Source organism: Anguilla rostrata, chromosome 2 (assembly GCF_018555375.3).
Source record: "Anguilla rostrata isolate EN2019 chromosome 2, ASM1855537v3, whole genome shotgun sequence".
NCBI classification, from domain to species: Eukaryota; Metazoa; Chordata; class Actinopteri; order Anguilliformes; family Anguillidae; genus Anguilla; species Anguilla rostrata.
In genome coordinates, this window is record NC_057934.1 from 60,569,525 (window position 1) to 60,583,797 (window position 14,273).

The window sequence follows — 14,273 nt, forward strand, 5'->3', positions numbered from 1 at the left end:
AATCTTGAGAGCAGCTCGGACATAGAGGAGGCGTTCATCCCCACTTTCAGCACATTTCTAAAGCGTAAATGTAACCGTTTTATTGATATTCTATGCAGGATGTAAATATTATGTATGTTAACTGAATAGCACAGCGTGGGTAGCTGTTATTACAATGGATCAATGGACTGTGGAACTACTGTACTGGGTTGTAAGTGCAAGGTTTGTCATTGGCTTCAATATACACATTATCCAATAACTGCGCTTTTTTCAGGAATTGAAGAGAAAGTGCAAACATAGAACTGATGCCCAAATCACTTCACTTTAATAAAAATTTAAACAGAATTTTGAATAAATATACAATTCTAATTACAATTGTCCATACGTGTTCCCTTAGTGTAACAAAATGCGCCACTAAACATATTACAAAATCTGACATTTCTACCTTTACAAAGAAATAAAACAAAATCAATTCATACATACAATGTGGCAAGACACCAACCATCTCCATGATTAAAACCTTTACATACTTCACACACATACATTCGCATATTAACACAACTAATTAAGCTTCCACAAATGTTTCCGCTTAAATTATAGTAACACGATGAGTCATATTTTAGGTTTGTTGGGAAGGCACTGAAGGGACATGCCACAGATTCCATACCCCAACCAGATGTTCAGCTCCGCATCCTTCACACCTTGTGTTGCACCCGAAACGTGATTCATCTTTTAGAAAATTCCTTGAGAAGGATGACCAAATGCAATTACTGTGGCAAAACAGATGTCCTGCACAGTAATCCAGCACTGGATACAGACCAGTGGTCTCCAACCCTGGTCCTGGAGAGCTACAGTGTCTACTGTTTTTTTTTTTCACCTTAAAATCAGCACCCAATTGAGACCCAAGACACCAGGTGAGTTGAGTTAACTGTGTAATCAACTGCTCTAATTGATTAATGAAGTGCAGAGTCACTTTGAAAACCAGCAGACCCTGTAGAACCAGGGTTGGAGACCACTGATATAGATAATCTGGCTAAGCAAACCAGAACCTCCTATGTTTAAGAATACTGACGTATGGTAAGAACATTCTAGAAGCCGATTGTCTGGTTGGCCTACACAGCCTGCACCAGAGTTGCAGATTCCCAGAGATGTTTACAGCAAAGGTGGAAAGTCCAGGGATCAGAAAGTAAAAGTCCTGCCATGCACGTTTCTTCCATCCAAAGAATTGTGCTAATCAGCAAAATAATGGAACAAAATACTGAGAAGGTCTTTTACTTTTCTGAACCTGGTATTCCACCTCTGGGTTAGTTTCCATTTTCAATCTCTGGTGGAACAGTCAACCGTATCAATGCTGGAAATGGCAGTTAGCCGCAGATAGCTAAGCTTGGAAGGGAAAGTGAGCTGGACTGACAGGCCTGTGGCTCAAGGGATAACTTTGACACTGCACTCTATGGGCCGGATTCAGCCTTGAAAGACTTGTGCCCCCGTTTTAGCATTTTTGGCTGTGTCAAGGGGCAAATTGCTCACTTAAATAATGAAGCCACAAGCTTACCATACAAAGCATGTTTGCCTATAACGGCAATAACCAACATTCACTATAACAGCACTATTTTCTTTTATGTATTTCAGTATATTTTCTTTTGCTTCTGAAAAATTGGCGTTACGTGAGATCGTATTATTTGCTAAGTGCACGATGGTTTTGAAAAAGGTTGGGCAATGCTGCTGCTTAGCTAGCTAAAATATGACAGAAATGTCTTTTCAAAATGTGACCATGGCAAAACTAAAGCATGCAAATTGGTTAGATTCTAAAGGGTTAATTATGTGTAAATCAAAAACATTTGAATCCAATCATTTTGATAGGTCACGATAATGGTCTAACAAATTAGCTTTAGGTCCAGTAGCCCAAACTGGTTCAAATGTACATGTGATGGAGAAAACATGCAAGCCTAAAGTTGGAGCCTGTCTTTTGGTAATTCATCAATCATCAATTCAAAGAACGCTTGAACAGATATGTGGTCAAATTTACAGAAGAATATTATCATGCAGTTCTAAAACCATTAGTAACTGATGGAAATAATTGTTGTGGAATTACAAAATGGTAATATAATGTACATTTTCATTCATGTATACAGTGCCCTCCCATAGTATGGCAACGGTGCAATTAAATTAGTTATTTTTGATATATACTTAAGGCATTTGGATTTGAAAATCAGAAGATAGATTATGAAGCAAAAGTACAGACAATCAGCTTTTATTCCATGGTATGTACACGTGTATTACCATTTTACAGACCCAGCTGTTTTTGTGTTGAGTCCCCACCATTTTCAGCTATGCAAAACTAACAGATGAACGTAAATCAAAGCATTTGGGCAAATGGCCCGTAAATTCAATAGCTGCATCACGTCTACAACCCAATGACATCACATAAAGTTCGTTATCCTCCAAGGAAATGCTTTTATGGACCTTCACCGCTTTCAGTTGCTCCGTGTTTTGGTGGATTTTCAGCTTCACCCTCACACTTCAGCAAGTGAAATACATATGTTAGGGGTCATTGTCTTGCTGCAGGATGAAGCGCCAGCCAATGAGGTTGGAGGAATTTATTTGTACATAAGCCGGACGACAAAAATCTGACTGTACGCTTTAGAATTCACCCTACTGCTGCCATCCTGTTACCATCCATCATTAATGAAGACGAGTGAGCCCATTCCAGAAGCAGCCATACATGCTCAAGTCATAACACTACCTGCTCCATATTTCCAGGGCCGGCCCGTGGCATAAACGGTCTATGCGGTTGTTTAGGGCCACAACCACTAGGGGGGGGGGGGGGGGGCACACGACCACGAGGGCGGGCCACACGATCCAATGTTTATCTAAGGTAAATAACGTTACTTTTGTAATTACGTTATTCATCCCCTATCGCAGAACCAGCGGTACAGATTTTAAATGGAATGGCAATAGAACATTTCATAACAACAGAATCCAACAGCACCCCCCACAGACTGGTGATGTCACTGACTGGTGTTTTAGGGTTTTTCCTTCACAGCTCTTAGGATTCATCTGTCATCAACAGCAGTTGTCTTCCTTGACCGACCTGTACGGTGTTTACTTCTGAGACCACCAGTGACGGCTTCATTTTTCAAAACTTTCCAAAAGCGCTATACTTGATATACCCAGTTTCTGCTATCATTTGTAATGAGTTCCTCTGGTCTCTCAGCTTACAGATTAGTTGTTTTTCAGCCATAGTTAGTCCTCTGGTCTTCATGATGCCTCTGACTCCAAATGTAAATCTCTACTGATTAAAATACAGGCTAAAACCAAGATACACGTTGCTCTGTTATATGTGAACCATCCCAGCAAAAGGAAACACCAGAGTAACAGTTAGACCTGTAAGTCACGCGTTAACTGAAAATGTGGGGACTCCACTCTCACAAATATATATATATATATATATATATAATATACTGTACACACACCCATACACACACACACAGTACAGGCCAGAAGTGCTGTTCAGTATGTGGTTTAAAAACATTTTTTTTATTTAGGTAGAGACAAATTCAGTTAATATATGAGTATTTATTGAATAACAAACCAAAGTGCAAACTTTTTTTCCAATTTCTACCTACAGTAACACTAAAAGATGACTTAAACTATCTTAGACTTGACTTTCATCAAAATAGCCTCCTTCGGGTTTAATTACAATTAAATTAATTATTGAAGTCTATCCAATTATTTTACAAAGTGAGAAGTGGAGGGGTGGGAGGGCTAGTTAAACTGACTGAAATATTATCGACCTTAAAAAAAATGTACAACCACAAGTAGCACAATACTTAATGCAAGTAAAACAGAAATATGGCAAAGAAGGAGTTAGGCTTAGATGTGTGGAGCCAATTTAATTACCCCTCCACTGCCCACTTTGCAAAATGATACATTTCCAGTAAGTAGTTTCATTGTAATTAAGGCCAAATAAGGCTATTTCAAGGAAAGTTGTGTCTAGGATTATATTAAAAATCTAATCTATTTGTGTTATTGTTCATAGAAACTGAAAAAAAGTTTTTACTTTAATTCGTTATTCAGTAAATGTACATATATTCACTGAAATCTTCTTTACCTGAAGTTATTATTTTTAACCACAGGTGGCCTAATACTTTTGGCCTATATATGAATACGATATATATATATATATATATATATATATATATATATATATATATATATTAAATATATATATGTATGTATAGGCCCCTGTTAACATAACACAGGCTACTTGGCTGTGGAATAATCACTTAAAAATGCTCTCTTTTGAGGAAGTCACATCAGTCACATTTGAGGAAGCAGTACAATTACTCCTGAAATGCCTTTCTTTCCCCCTTAACTGATGGTAGTCGGGTTGGCTTGGGTGATCGTAAACACCATGACAACAAAGCTGAACTTAGCCACTTGTTTAACAGGCTTTCCCTCTGTTCTTACTTTGGTAATACACACAGTAATTCAGTACATATCATTCTACACTGCTGTAGAATCTATGCTGCGTGCAAGCGTGGATGTTTTTATCTGCTTGTGAACCAGTGCAACCGCAGCTTGAGTAACAGCAGAGCACCAACTTCCACGTTCCTGCGCGTGAGGTCAAGGCTTCTGCGGTCTTCAAGCGAACTGCCGTTCGGAATGTCGGGTAGCATCTGAAAGCTCCTTTCCGACAGTCGGAGTGAGGGGGGTGGGTGTTTCCGCGTCCCACCTCTGAAGTCCACGCCCACTTCCCACAGCGATTGGCCAGGAGTGCGATGGGCAGGGTTCCAGGTGGTGTGCAATTTTCAGATAGTGTGAGAATTAGTCCTGAAGGCAGTGAGTGACACTCGGATCTTCAGTGGCCTGAGGAGGTGAAAGTGCATGATTTCCTAATGAACTACCCGTCTGCACAGAAGTGCACATTTGTGCACTAAAAACATGTGCGTTTTTGTGCGCGTGTGTGAGCATGCGTGAGCGTTGCGTGTCTGCGTGTCTGTGTGAGTGTGTGTATGTGTGCATGCGTGTATATCTGTGCGCATCTGTGTGCAAGTGTGTGTGTGTGTGCTTCTGTGTGTGCACCGACAAGTGCGTGTTCACACACTGCTGACGTCAGCAGTCTTTGTGGTGGGGGCCGGGCCCCCCCCTGTCGGCACGCTGTTATATTGGCAGTTTGGTGTGAGGGTGACCCCTGGCTTCTGTGGACCCACTTCAGCATTTGAGGGGCGTGACAGCTCCCTGTCCCGTCTGTCCAGCCAGTAAAAAGCCAGCATGATGAAGAGCGCAGACGAGGCCACGATGGCACTGCAGGTATAGAACATGTAAGTGTAGTCCCCCGTGCGGTCCACCACCATGCCTGCAACAGAGAGGCGAAAGTGGGATAACCCGTTAGGAAAGTCTGGGGACTCGGCCTGGTTTGTGCTCCCGGCTCTTGGTAGGAAACCCACAGAAGTGCAAGCTGGGGGAAATTTAGGGCGTGAACAGGCTGACACCCGACACTGTGAAACTGAGCTGGCACAGTTTCAGCGAGCGCAGCTGCGATGCCACATTGGGAAACCACCGAAAGTTGTGACATTTGAGTCATCATGGTCCGTCCACATCAAAAGGCGGGGAGGGTTAGGGTTAGGGTTAGGGTTACCTCTCACAGCTCCACTGCTCGCAATATCACACACACACACACACACATAAGCTCACATACACACACACACGCAAACCCAAGCCCACATACACACACACACGCAACCCAAGCCCACATACACACAAACACATGCCCACATATACACACACCAGCAGACAATTACACACACGTGTACACACAGATACGTGGGAGGGGGGGGCAGACTGTTTTGAGTCAATGCACATGACTGGAGCGTCACCATGGATACACAACTAGAAGTTCTATTGGCTGGTCAGAGGCAACAGGGTGTAAAGTAAGCATATAACCCAAAAACAACATGTTGAGCCTTTGGCTCAAGTACTGTGAAATGTTGTACAGCAACCGTTTAATCGTTAGCTGTCAATCATTCCCAGTTTAATTATCTACAACACTTTAACCCTTTAAACACCACTAAAATTGCTGCAAGATTTCTGACCGTTTTAAGAGAGACACCAACTTCCGTTCCCAAGGAACGAGAGGAGTAATTACTGGTTTTTTTTTAACATACCGGCGAGGGGCGGGCCCACCAGCAGCGTGACGCTCTCCATGATGGCGAGAAGGCCGAGGGCGGCGGGGAAGCGCCTCATCTCCACCACGTCCATGAGCACGGTGAAGAGCAGGGAGCCCACCACGCTCATGGACAGGCCGTAGGTCAGCACGTATCCCAGCAGCACCTGGAAGCTGGCCCCCAGGCAGCACAGCGAGTTGCTCAGCCCGTTGACCAGCAGCGCCGCTGAGAAGACGTAGACGTGGCGCCCGCGGAACCAGGGCAGGCCGAAGAGCAGGCCGGCGGGCGGGCGCACCACGATGTTGACGAAGCCCAGGATGGCCAGCAGCAGCGTGGCGCTGCCCTGCTCCATGCCGTGCGTCGTGGCGTAGGGCACCAGGAAGATGAGCGGCACCACGAAGCCCAGCATCATCCAGGTCACGCCCAGGGAGAAGGCGGCGAAGCGCGGGTTGCTGCAGAACAGGTCGAAGGCCATGTTCCGCGACAGCAAGGCCGCCGTGGCTCTCAGCCACGCCCGCGCCCGCTCCCCCGGCCCCGCCCCCTTGGTCTGGGCGGAGGGCGGGGGGCGGCGCTCCGGCGCTCGGCCCGCCGCGGGGCCCCCGTACTTGGGGCTGACGGGCCTCATGACCGCCCCGCACACGCAGCAGTTGAGCAGCACGCCCCCCAGCACCAGGAAGCTGCCCCTCCAGCCCAGCTGGCTGCGCAGGAACTCGGCCAGGAAGGGCAGGGTGGACAGGCCGATGGCGGTGCCCGTGGAGGACATGGCGTTGGCGAACGCGCGCCGCCGCACGAAGTACTGGCCCAGGATGGTCACCGCCGCCTGGAAGCTAAAGCAGAACCCCAGCCCTGAAAACAATGAAATTATAAAAATCACTAAATTATTTTATAAATACACGGAAATGTCCTCATCAGTCGAGGCACACAGCAGACAAGTCTGAAGCAAACTGAAGTAAAGCTTGGAGAAGGGTGAAGATCATAAGGGATTGAAACGTTGTCTGCTGTACACAATTAAGTGGTGCGTCAGGGCCTCTAAGTCCTACTTTCACTTATCAGGAAAAACAAGAACTAGCAGATAATAAAAGCTAGATATACTGCAGCCGTGTAGAATAACAAGTTACTTCACCTTAATCGACTCAGCAAATACCCAAGTGTACACGGAAGGATAAATGATTTCTCAAGGGTACTACAGCTGTGGCACCTGGAAATCTAACCAACAACCTCCGTGTTGCTAGCTGAGCTTCCTGATTACAGTGTTAGACTGCTTACCAGTATTCCAGATCATTACATTAGCAATGGTCTGTAGAGCTTGTTTTACCATAAAGCAGGAGAGTCAGAATCTAGTCCTGGAGGGCTGCAGTGCATGTCGGTGTCTGGTGAGTGTCAGCGCGAGTGACTGTCATTGGCTGGCTAAAGACTCTACGTTCTTTGTTCTCGAGGCCTTAATTGGCTTCTGACAGAAAGGAAACCACAAATATCCACAGACACTGCAGGCCTGGAGCTTGACACCCCTGTCATAAAGGATACTGTGTTTAGTTCTTTAAAGATAGTATACCTGATGATTTTAGTCTCGTGCACCCAAGCTCTGAAGCTCTGCAAATGTCTGTGATCACGCTGTTCACAGTACATTTATCATAAATATAAAATGGCAGAATGGTCTTCAGCTCCCGCTGACCGACACATTTGAATGTTGAATGACATCATATCAGAGAGAGCCAATGGAAGCCCGTGCAGTTTGACAGGGCAGAACTGCATGTGAGTGACCACTGACCTGTGATGACCCCGGCAGTGATGTAAAGCTCCATGATGCTGTTGGTGAAGGAGCTGGCTGCCATACCCAACCCACTCAGGACCCCGCCCAGCATGACTGTTGCACGGCAACCATACCGCTCGACCAGCACGCTGCACAGCGGACCTGTGGTGTGATTAAGAACATAGTGACAAAATGTCAAAAAACACACACACAAATGTCTTTTCTCCCAAATTCAACCATGTGTATTCACAAAGCATGATATAAATTCAATCACCTCTCCTCCAAAACATGTGACATCAGCCACTACTTCTTAGCCACTACACACCACAGTCTTCGAAAAAATAATTTGTTTAAATATAAATTTGGCACCCAATATAGTGCTTGAGCACAGTTCTCGCCATAATTTGAATTGTTCAATTGAAAACACGCTGTCATGCACAAACCCCGCTGTCAGGTCGGGACAGTGGTGGCATCCGTGGTTCTCTGAAACACGTGGTTGCCAGCTTCTTCTTTTCACGTTGCAGACTATATCTCAGCTTGCATGGTGTGCAGCCAGAGGGAGGCCTTTCATTTTACAGTTTTTTAGGTGTACTATGCAGGACATTTACCTTGAAAATATTACAAAATTACCATGCCAAGGAATATCTAGGAGGCACTGACAATCTTTGTCTTCACGCACTTTTGCCAAAGTGGTGCAACTTTGCCTGCATTTGTAATTCTAAAATGCGTTTGGGACATTTCTGTCCTGAGTTCTGGGAGCCAGGCGTGCCTGTCTGAAACATGACTTAACAGGCAGTAGCAAGAAGTACGCAGGGTGCATTCCACAGAGCCACACAACCCAGAGATCCCTATCACCTTGGTACACCAGTACGCTCCACTAATCTGTGCAGTTGTGTTCTACATGCCGTGCACTAATACGTCCTAACACTTAATCTCCAAAACTAGCTAAATGCTAAGGAATTAAGTGGTATGTATATGAGCGCAGGCAAAATGCTAGCACAGAAAAAGTTCTGCTGAAGGTGATGAAACTGAAAATACTTCACAGAAAATAACTTAACGATCCAAGACCTGTAGAAGCAGTTCAGCCTTGAAAATACATTTTTTGGACACCTGTAATATGAAAATGCAATGCGTGTATGATTGATGTGTGATTATTTGTATAAGTCTATCTGTGACTTTGTATGAGTTTGTACGAGTGTACTTTGTATGGGTGTATGGCCATAGCAAACAATATTCACACTCCGTTCACATCTATCTACACTGTACAGCCGTATCATAAACAACAACATTCACACACAGTTCACATCTATCCACACTGCACAGCCGTATCATAAACAACAGCATTCACATACAGTTCACATCTATCCACACTGTACAGCCGTATTATAAACAACAACATTCACACACAGTTTACATCTATCCACACTGTTTGTACGAGCGTACTTTGTATTGGTGTATGGCCATAACATAGATAACATCCACATACAGTCTACATCTATCCACAGAAAAAATTGCAACCCAAGTAATCTGTACGTATGCGGAAGTGAATTGCCTTGAGATTTCTAACAACTGCATGGAAATCAATCCCACCAGCCTAGCTGCGTGGCTGTAAAGGAAACCTGATCTTGAACTTGAAAAAGCAAATAAAGCCTCGCACAGCTAGCTCATGTGTGCCGTCACGGTGACTATGCAAACTCTGTGTTCACAGAGTTCTGAGGACGACGGGCTCCTTCAACTGGAGACAGGCTGCGCCAACTTTCTCTCATGCTTTAGCAAACCAAAGGTGCTGAAGCATGTGGCAGCACAAAATGGCAGTTACAGATTCAACTCAACTGAAAAAAAAATAACGGTCGTGTCCAAGGAGACATGCCTCCCCATCTCCCCAACCCAACCCCACCCTCCCCTCCCTTTAACAAAAGGAATCTCCCACCCACCAAGTTAGGACCCTTTAAGGTACCAATCCGCAGGAATGACAGACCTCACACTGAGAGCGGAGTTAATCATTGGTCGGAGGGATTGAGGATTTATAACCTGGGCTCCAGTCCTGTACTAACCTTGCCCTGTTGCCAGGCTTAATACTGCCAAACCAACCCTACAGCCAGGCTGTGTGTGGTCACTGAAAGATGGCCTTGTTACAGTAAAACACACCGGTACTTGGCACAATGTGTTCAGTGCAAAATCAATTATGGTAAGAGTTATTTTAACTCTTTTATAATGGAGCACAGCCGGTCACTCTGGCCCATACAAATTCCGCAGGAGTTGAGCAGACCTGCGGGTGCCAAACTGACCAGCAGGAGTCACTGGCGAGTGATGTGACAGGGCCCCCCCCCCCAGCCAGCTTATGCTGCCTTAACACACTGCTTTTAAGGCCTCGATTCGAAAGCTTGGATGTCGGCCGCTAAACAGCACTGCATTCAGGTGCCATTTTGTCGGAGAACCGAACCCGGAGGTCAAACGGATGTCTTGACAGACATGATGTGGATCTGGCTGCTTTTTGCTTTTAAAAAGCACTTGGTAAAATGTTACCAGTTTCTCCACGAGAATGAGGAGGCTAACTACAAACATGTGACAAAGGTGCATTATGTCTCTATATTTTTCTTACCACTGACTAGCACTAAACTTGGAGCGTCTGCCATATTGAAATGGTTAAACGTTGACATTACTTCAGAACTGGGAAACTCGTGTTAGCCCAGACTTTCCAGCTTCATAATACAACTTTATTACACAACTTCCATTGACATTCATTTTGGAAAGTTGTATTTCCGAAGTATCTGATAGCATGGGAATGCAGAATTCCTCCATTGGCAACACTCCAGCCAATTATACACCACCCTGCAGAGCTGCCGGCCAGTCGGCAATGGTCCCAATTTCATATCAGATCTTGGCCCATCCACGCAATAGAAAAACGCCTTAAAACAACACACCACCACAGCACTCTGAATTGTACTGTGTCATAAAGGGCATTCATGAATGAAGCACACTGAAAAAAGTCAACTTTAACCCTTCTTAACTGAACACTCTAACACTGATGTAACAATCGCTACCGGCAAGTAGAGTTCTAGAACACTGACTTTTCAAATGCTTGAATAAAAACGAAAAAAACAAAACACCCCCCACCACCGCCGCTGCCATGAAAGCCGTACCTCCTGCGTGCAGCGCCGCCGTCATAATGGAGGGTACCCAGGAAGTCTCGCTGTTGCTGGCTTGGAAAGCCGCCTGCAGGTCGGTGTAGAAGATGCCGATGCAGGACGGGAAGGCCAGGGTGAGGGCCAGGACCAGGATGCTGGCCACCAGCACCACCCAGCCCCACCCACCGTCTGGCGCCTCCTGCTGGCCCATTGAAGCTCCCCCTACGGTGCTATTCGCGGCCACGGGCAACGCGCTCTGCCGCTCCCCTTCGTCCCGTTCCTCCGAGTCGCTGTCGGAGGGTTCTACCGTCTGGGGCCCTGTGCCCGTGCCGGCTGACTGAGGGGAGGACCTGGCCCCCGTCTCCATGATCACGCCCGCGCTTTTACCTCCCGGCCTGTCGGTGGCAGTGTGGCCCTCACTCTGCCTCATCCTCAGATGCGGTGCCTCTCCCTGGCCACCCCTTGTGGTAAAGATGAAAATAGAAATTATCAGCACAGATATGATTAATGACATAATTTTTTTTTGTTTTGTTTTTTAGTAAAATGAGTATCTCATGTAGCTAGTATTTTCTCTGTTGGTATGGTTTAAGAATATGTCTGTGTGGGGAACAAATAAACTTGTTTTGCTACCTGCTAATAAGCTGTGTATCCTAACGGCAAAAGAATGAGGAAATAAGAACTAACTAAATGAATCCTTGGCCCAACATGTGCCTCCTAAATGGTAAATCATGTTGTTTAGTATTTTTAAAATTGTACAGTAGTAGTGACCAGGGCCAACTCATTTTTCTATGCATTCAACAACGTAATACTTGGTTTCTTTTAATGCCGTGTCATCAAAACATTATGTCCCCTTTCATCAAAGTCATCATGTGAACGCGAACAGCTGCCGGCTTGAGCGTCTCGGTAACGATGCACCTTTCGTAAATATCAAACAAACCGCCCAGATGTAGAGAATTAGCGCCCTCTCGACCAGCTGGCCTTCGCGAGAGAACGCGCGACTTTTTTGGCCACTAAAAAAGCAGCTACCAGTTTGGCTACCAGTACGTAACAGTAGTTTGTAGTTGGCAGTAGTTTACTCTCAAACATAATCAGGAACACTTTTCACCACATTAAACTGCATAGACAGCATTGTGGAATTTTTAAGAGTTCGATTTGTTCCGCCGTACTTTTGTAAGTAGAAAAATAAATGCAGGCACGTCTTCGTTTCAAAATAGGTTGTTTAATGTAGCAAAGGAACTAGTGGGTCTGTTACCCAAGTACAGATAAACACAGAACCAACAAATGACGGAGACAGTGAATACTTATACCCTGTTCCTTCAAGGAAACAAAGGGCCAAATGGTTATCTTAAACACATCACAGGGAAAGGGGGGGGGGGGAGGTAATCAGAAATTGGGGGGGAAGAAACAAGGTGCGGGGGAGCTGGACTGAAGTAGGGGGTAGAGGATATCACACAATGGTACTGCATATCAAAGTGAGACAATTTGACTGGGCAAGGGGGTAGAGGATGTAGCACAAAGGGTGTGATTAAAAGGTTAATTTAACTGAGTGTGGTGGTAAACAATCAATGCTATCTGTAACTGGCCCACTACAATGTGAGACACCTCAGAAGGGTAAAATGTGGCTCCCATGTTTTCCAACAAGCATGTCTATAACTACGAATACAGAAATATTAACAAAAAATTCACAATATGAGAATAAATGCACTTGCTTGCATTAATGCACTATTTCATGATACTGTAAAGAAATAATTTGAGACTTTCCAGTATTGAGAGGGAGCCTATGCAAAGCTTTGGTCTGAAGTGCAATAGGGCCAACAAAGGGCCTGACATTTCCGACTGTTAACCGTTTTCTCACCATTCTGGAAAGTGTAACGTGGAGAAGAATGGATGTTTCATTCACAAAGCTTTGTGCAACATGTTTAGCAAGTTGTTTATGTGCGCGTGCTAATGTACACGAGCAAAGGAAATAATCAAGGAGTAACAATTATCCCTGCTTCCGGCGTCATTTTCATCAAAAATAAAAATACTGTCGTTATATCCTATATTCAAATCGTATTGATATTTATTTATCGCATTTAATTATACAATAATAAACAGCCGGTCAATCGTCGCTAGTCATGTTTTTAACAGCATGATGAAAGAAGTAGTAAACAATTTCCGGGTGAAACAGAAAAATGATTCTTACTAATTTAGGCTACAACTACAGTTTACAACCAACTCACGTGGACCTCTTTGAGTTAATTTGAAGTTCGTTGTTCGAGATTGCCAGACACCCAAATGTCAATGCCAACGAACCATATTAATCTAAATGGTATCTTGTGTAAATTAGCCTAACCTAAAATTACACATATCAGCAAAAACGATCTAGGCTACCGTCGTGACACATTCGAACAAAATGTTCCGATTATGAAAAGGACAGGTTCATCATTACTAAGCTCTTGTTTGAAGTCTGAAATGAGACTGGCTATTTACTCCAATAATAATGTCGAGTTGAAGTCCATCAGCTGTGCCGCTCATAAACACCAAGCTTAGACTACATCAGTAGCCTGTAAATTATCAAATGTATAGAGCCTCCAAAGCCCAAAATACGTGTTCTCCAGAACCTTTAATACAACGTTATAATACAAAGACTACATACATCTATCACATACACGTAGAATATAAAATTGCCGTTTTTACAACAAAGCAGAGAGACTGAATTACTTACATTCGTTAGGCTCAGCTCTTGAATTCGTCCATATTTCATCCAAGTATACGCAGCAACAGTATCGTGTTCGTAGCCTATGGGAGGAAACAGAAAGCACTTCGAAGGAAGCTACGAGGTAGGATATCTCCAAATTAGACAGACGCAAGTTGCAAGTTCGTCGTAAAAGAAGTAGGTTATAAAACGCTAGGTTCAGTGAAGCAGTTTTTTTCTGATGTACTCCTACTGAAGAATAAAGATGTATTGTGACGAAAAGGTGAACGCAGGACGAAGAAACGTGAAAGGGCTGTCCAAACGAGGAGGGGGCCAGCACGGTGGGGGCGGGTGACCGAACTTAAGATCTGCAACACATTCACTAGTAGGAACGCTATGCACGCTGTAAGCGGTGTATTTGCGTAATCGAGGATTTTATTTATTTATTTATTTATTTATTTATTTATTTATTTATTTTTTACCTGAGCTGATTGGAAATTGTGAAACAATCAATAGGATAATTTGCTCGTAATATCCTGCGAACTCTTTAAAGCTCTGTGCGAGTTTGTATG

General features: G+C 44.3%; 1 protein-coding gene across 1 annotated transcript; it reads right to left on the reverse strand.

The window, feature by feature from the left end:
* Positions 1–2,214: 2,214 nt before the first annotated feature.
* slc16a5a (solute carrier family 16 member 5a) lies at positions 2,215–14,071 on the reverse strand. Its single transcript, XM_064323541.1, has 5 exons — positions 13,732–14,071; positions 11,040–11,485; positions 7,915–8,058; positions 6,147–6,992; positions 2,215–5,338 (listed from the first exon to the last, which is right to left on the reverse strand). Coding segments are annotated over exons 1-5 (1,698 nt in total). The 5' UTR covers positions 13,734–14,071; the 3' UTR covers positions 2,215–5,078.
* Positions 14,072–14,273: the final 202 nt, after the last annotated feature.

Excerpts from the sequence above, each read along its gene's own strand:
- slc16a5a (XM_064323541.1), bottom strand. Across the intron at positions 8,059-11,039 it reads GGCGGCGCTGCACGCAGGAG|GTCCGCTGTGCAGCGTGCTG; the intron begins GTACGGCTTTCA and ends ATCACACCACAG. Across the intron at positions 5,339-6,146 it reads GGTGGGCCCGCCCCTCGCCG|GCATGGTGGTGGACCGCACG; the intron begins GTATGTTAAAAA and ends TCTCTGTTGCAG.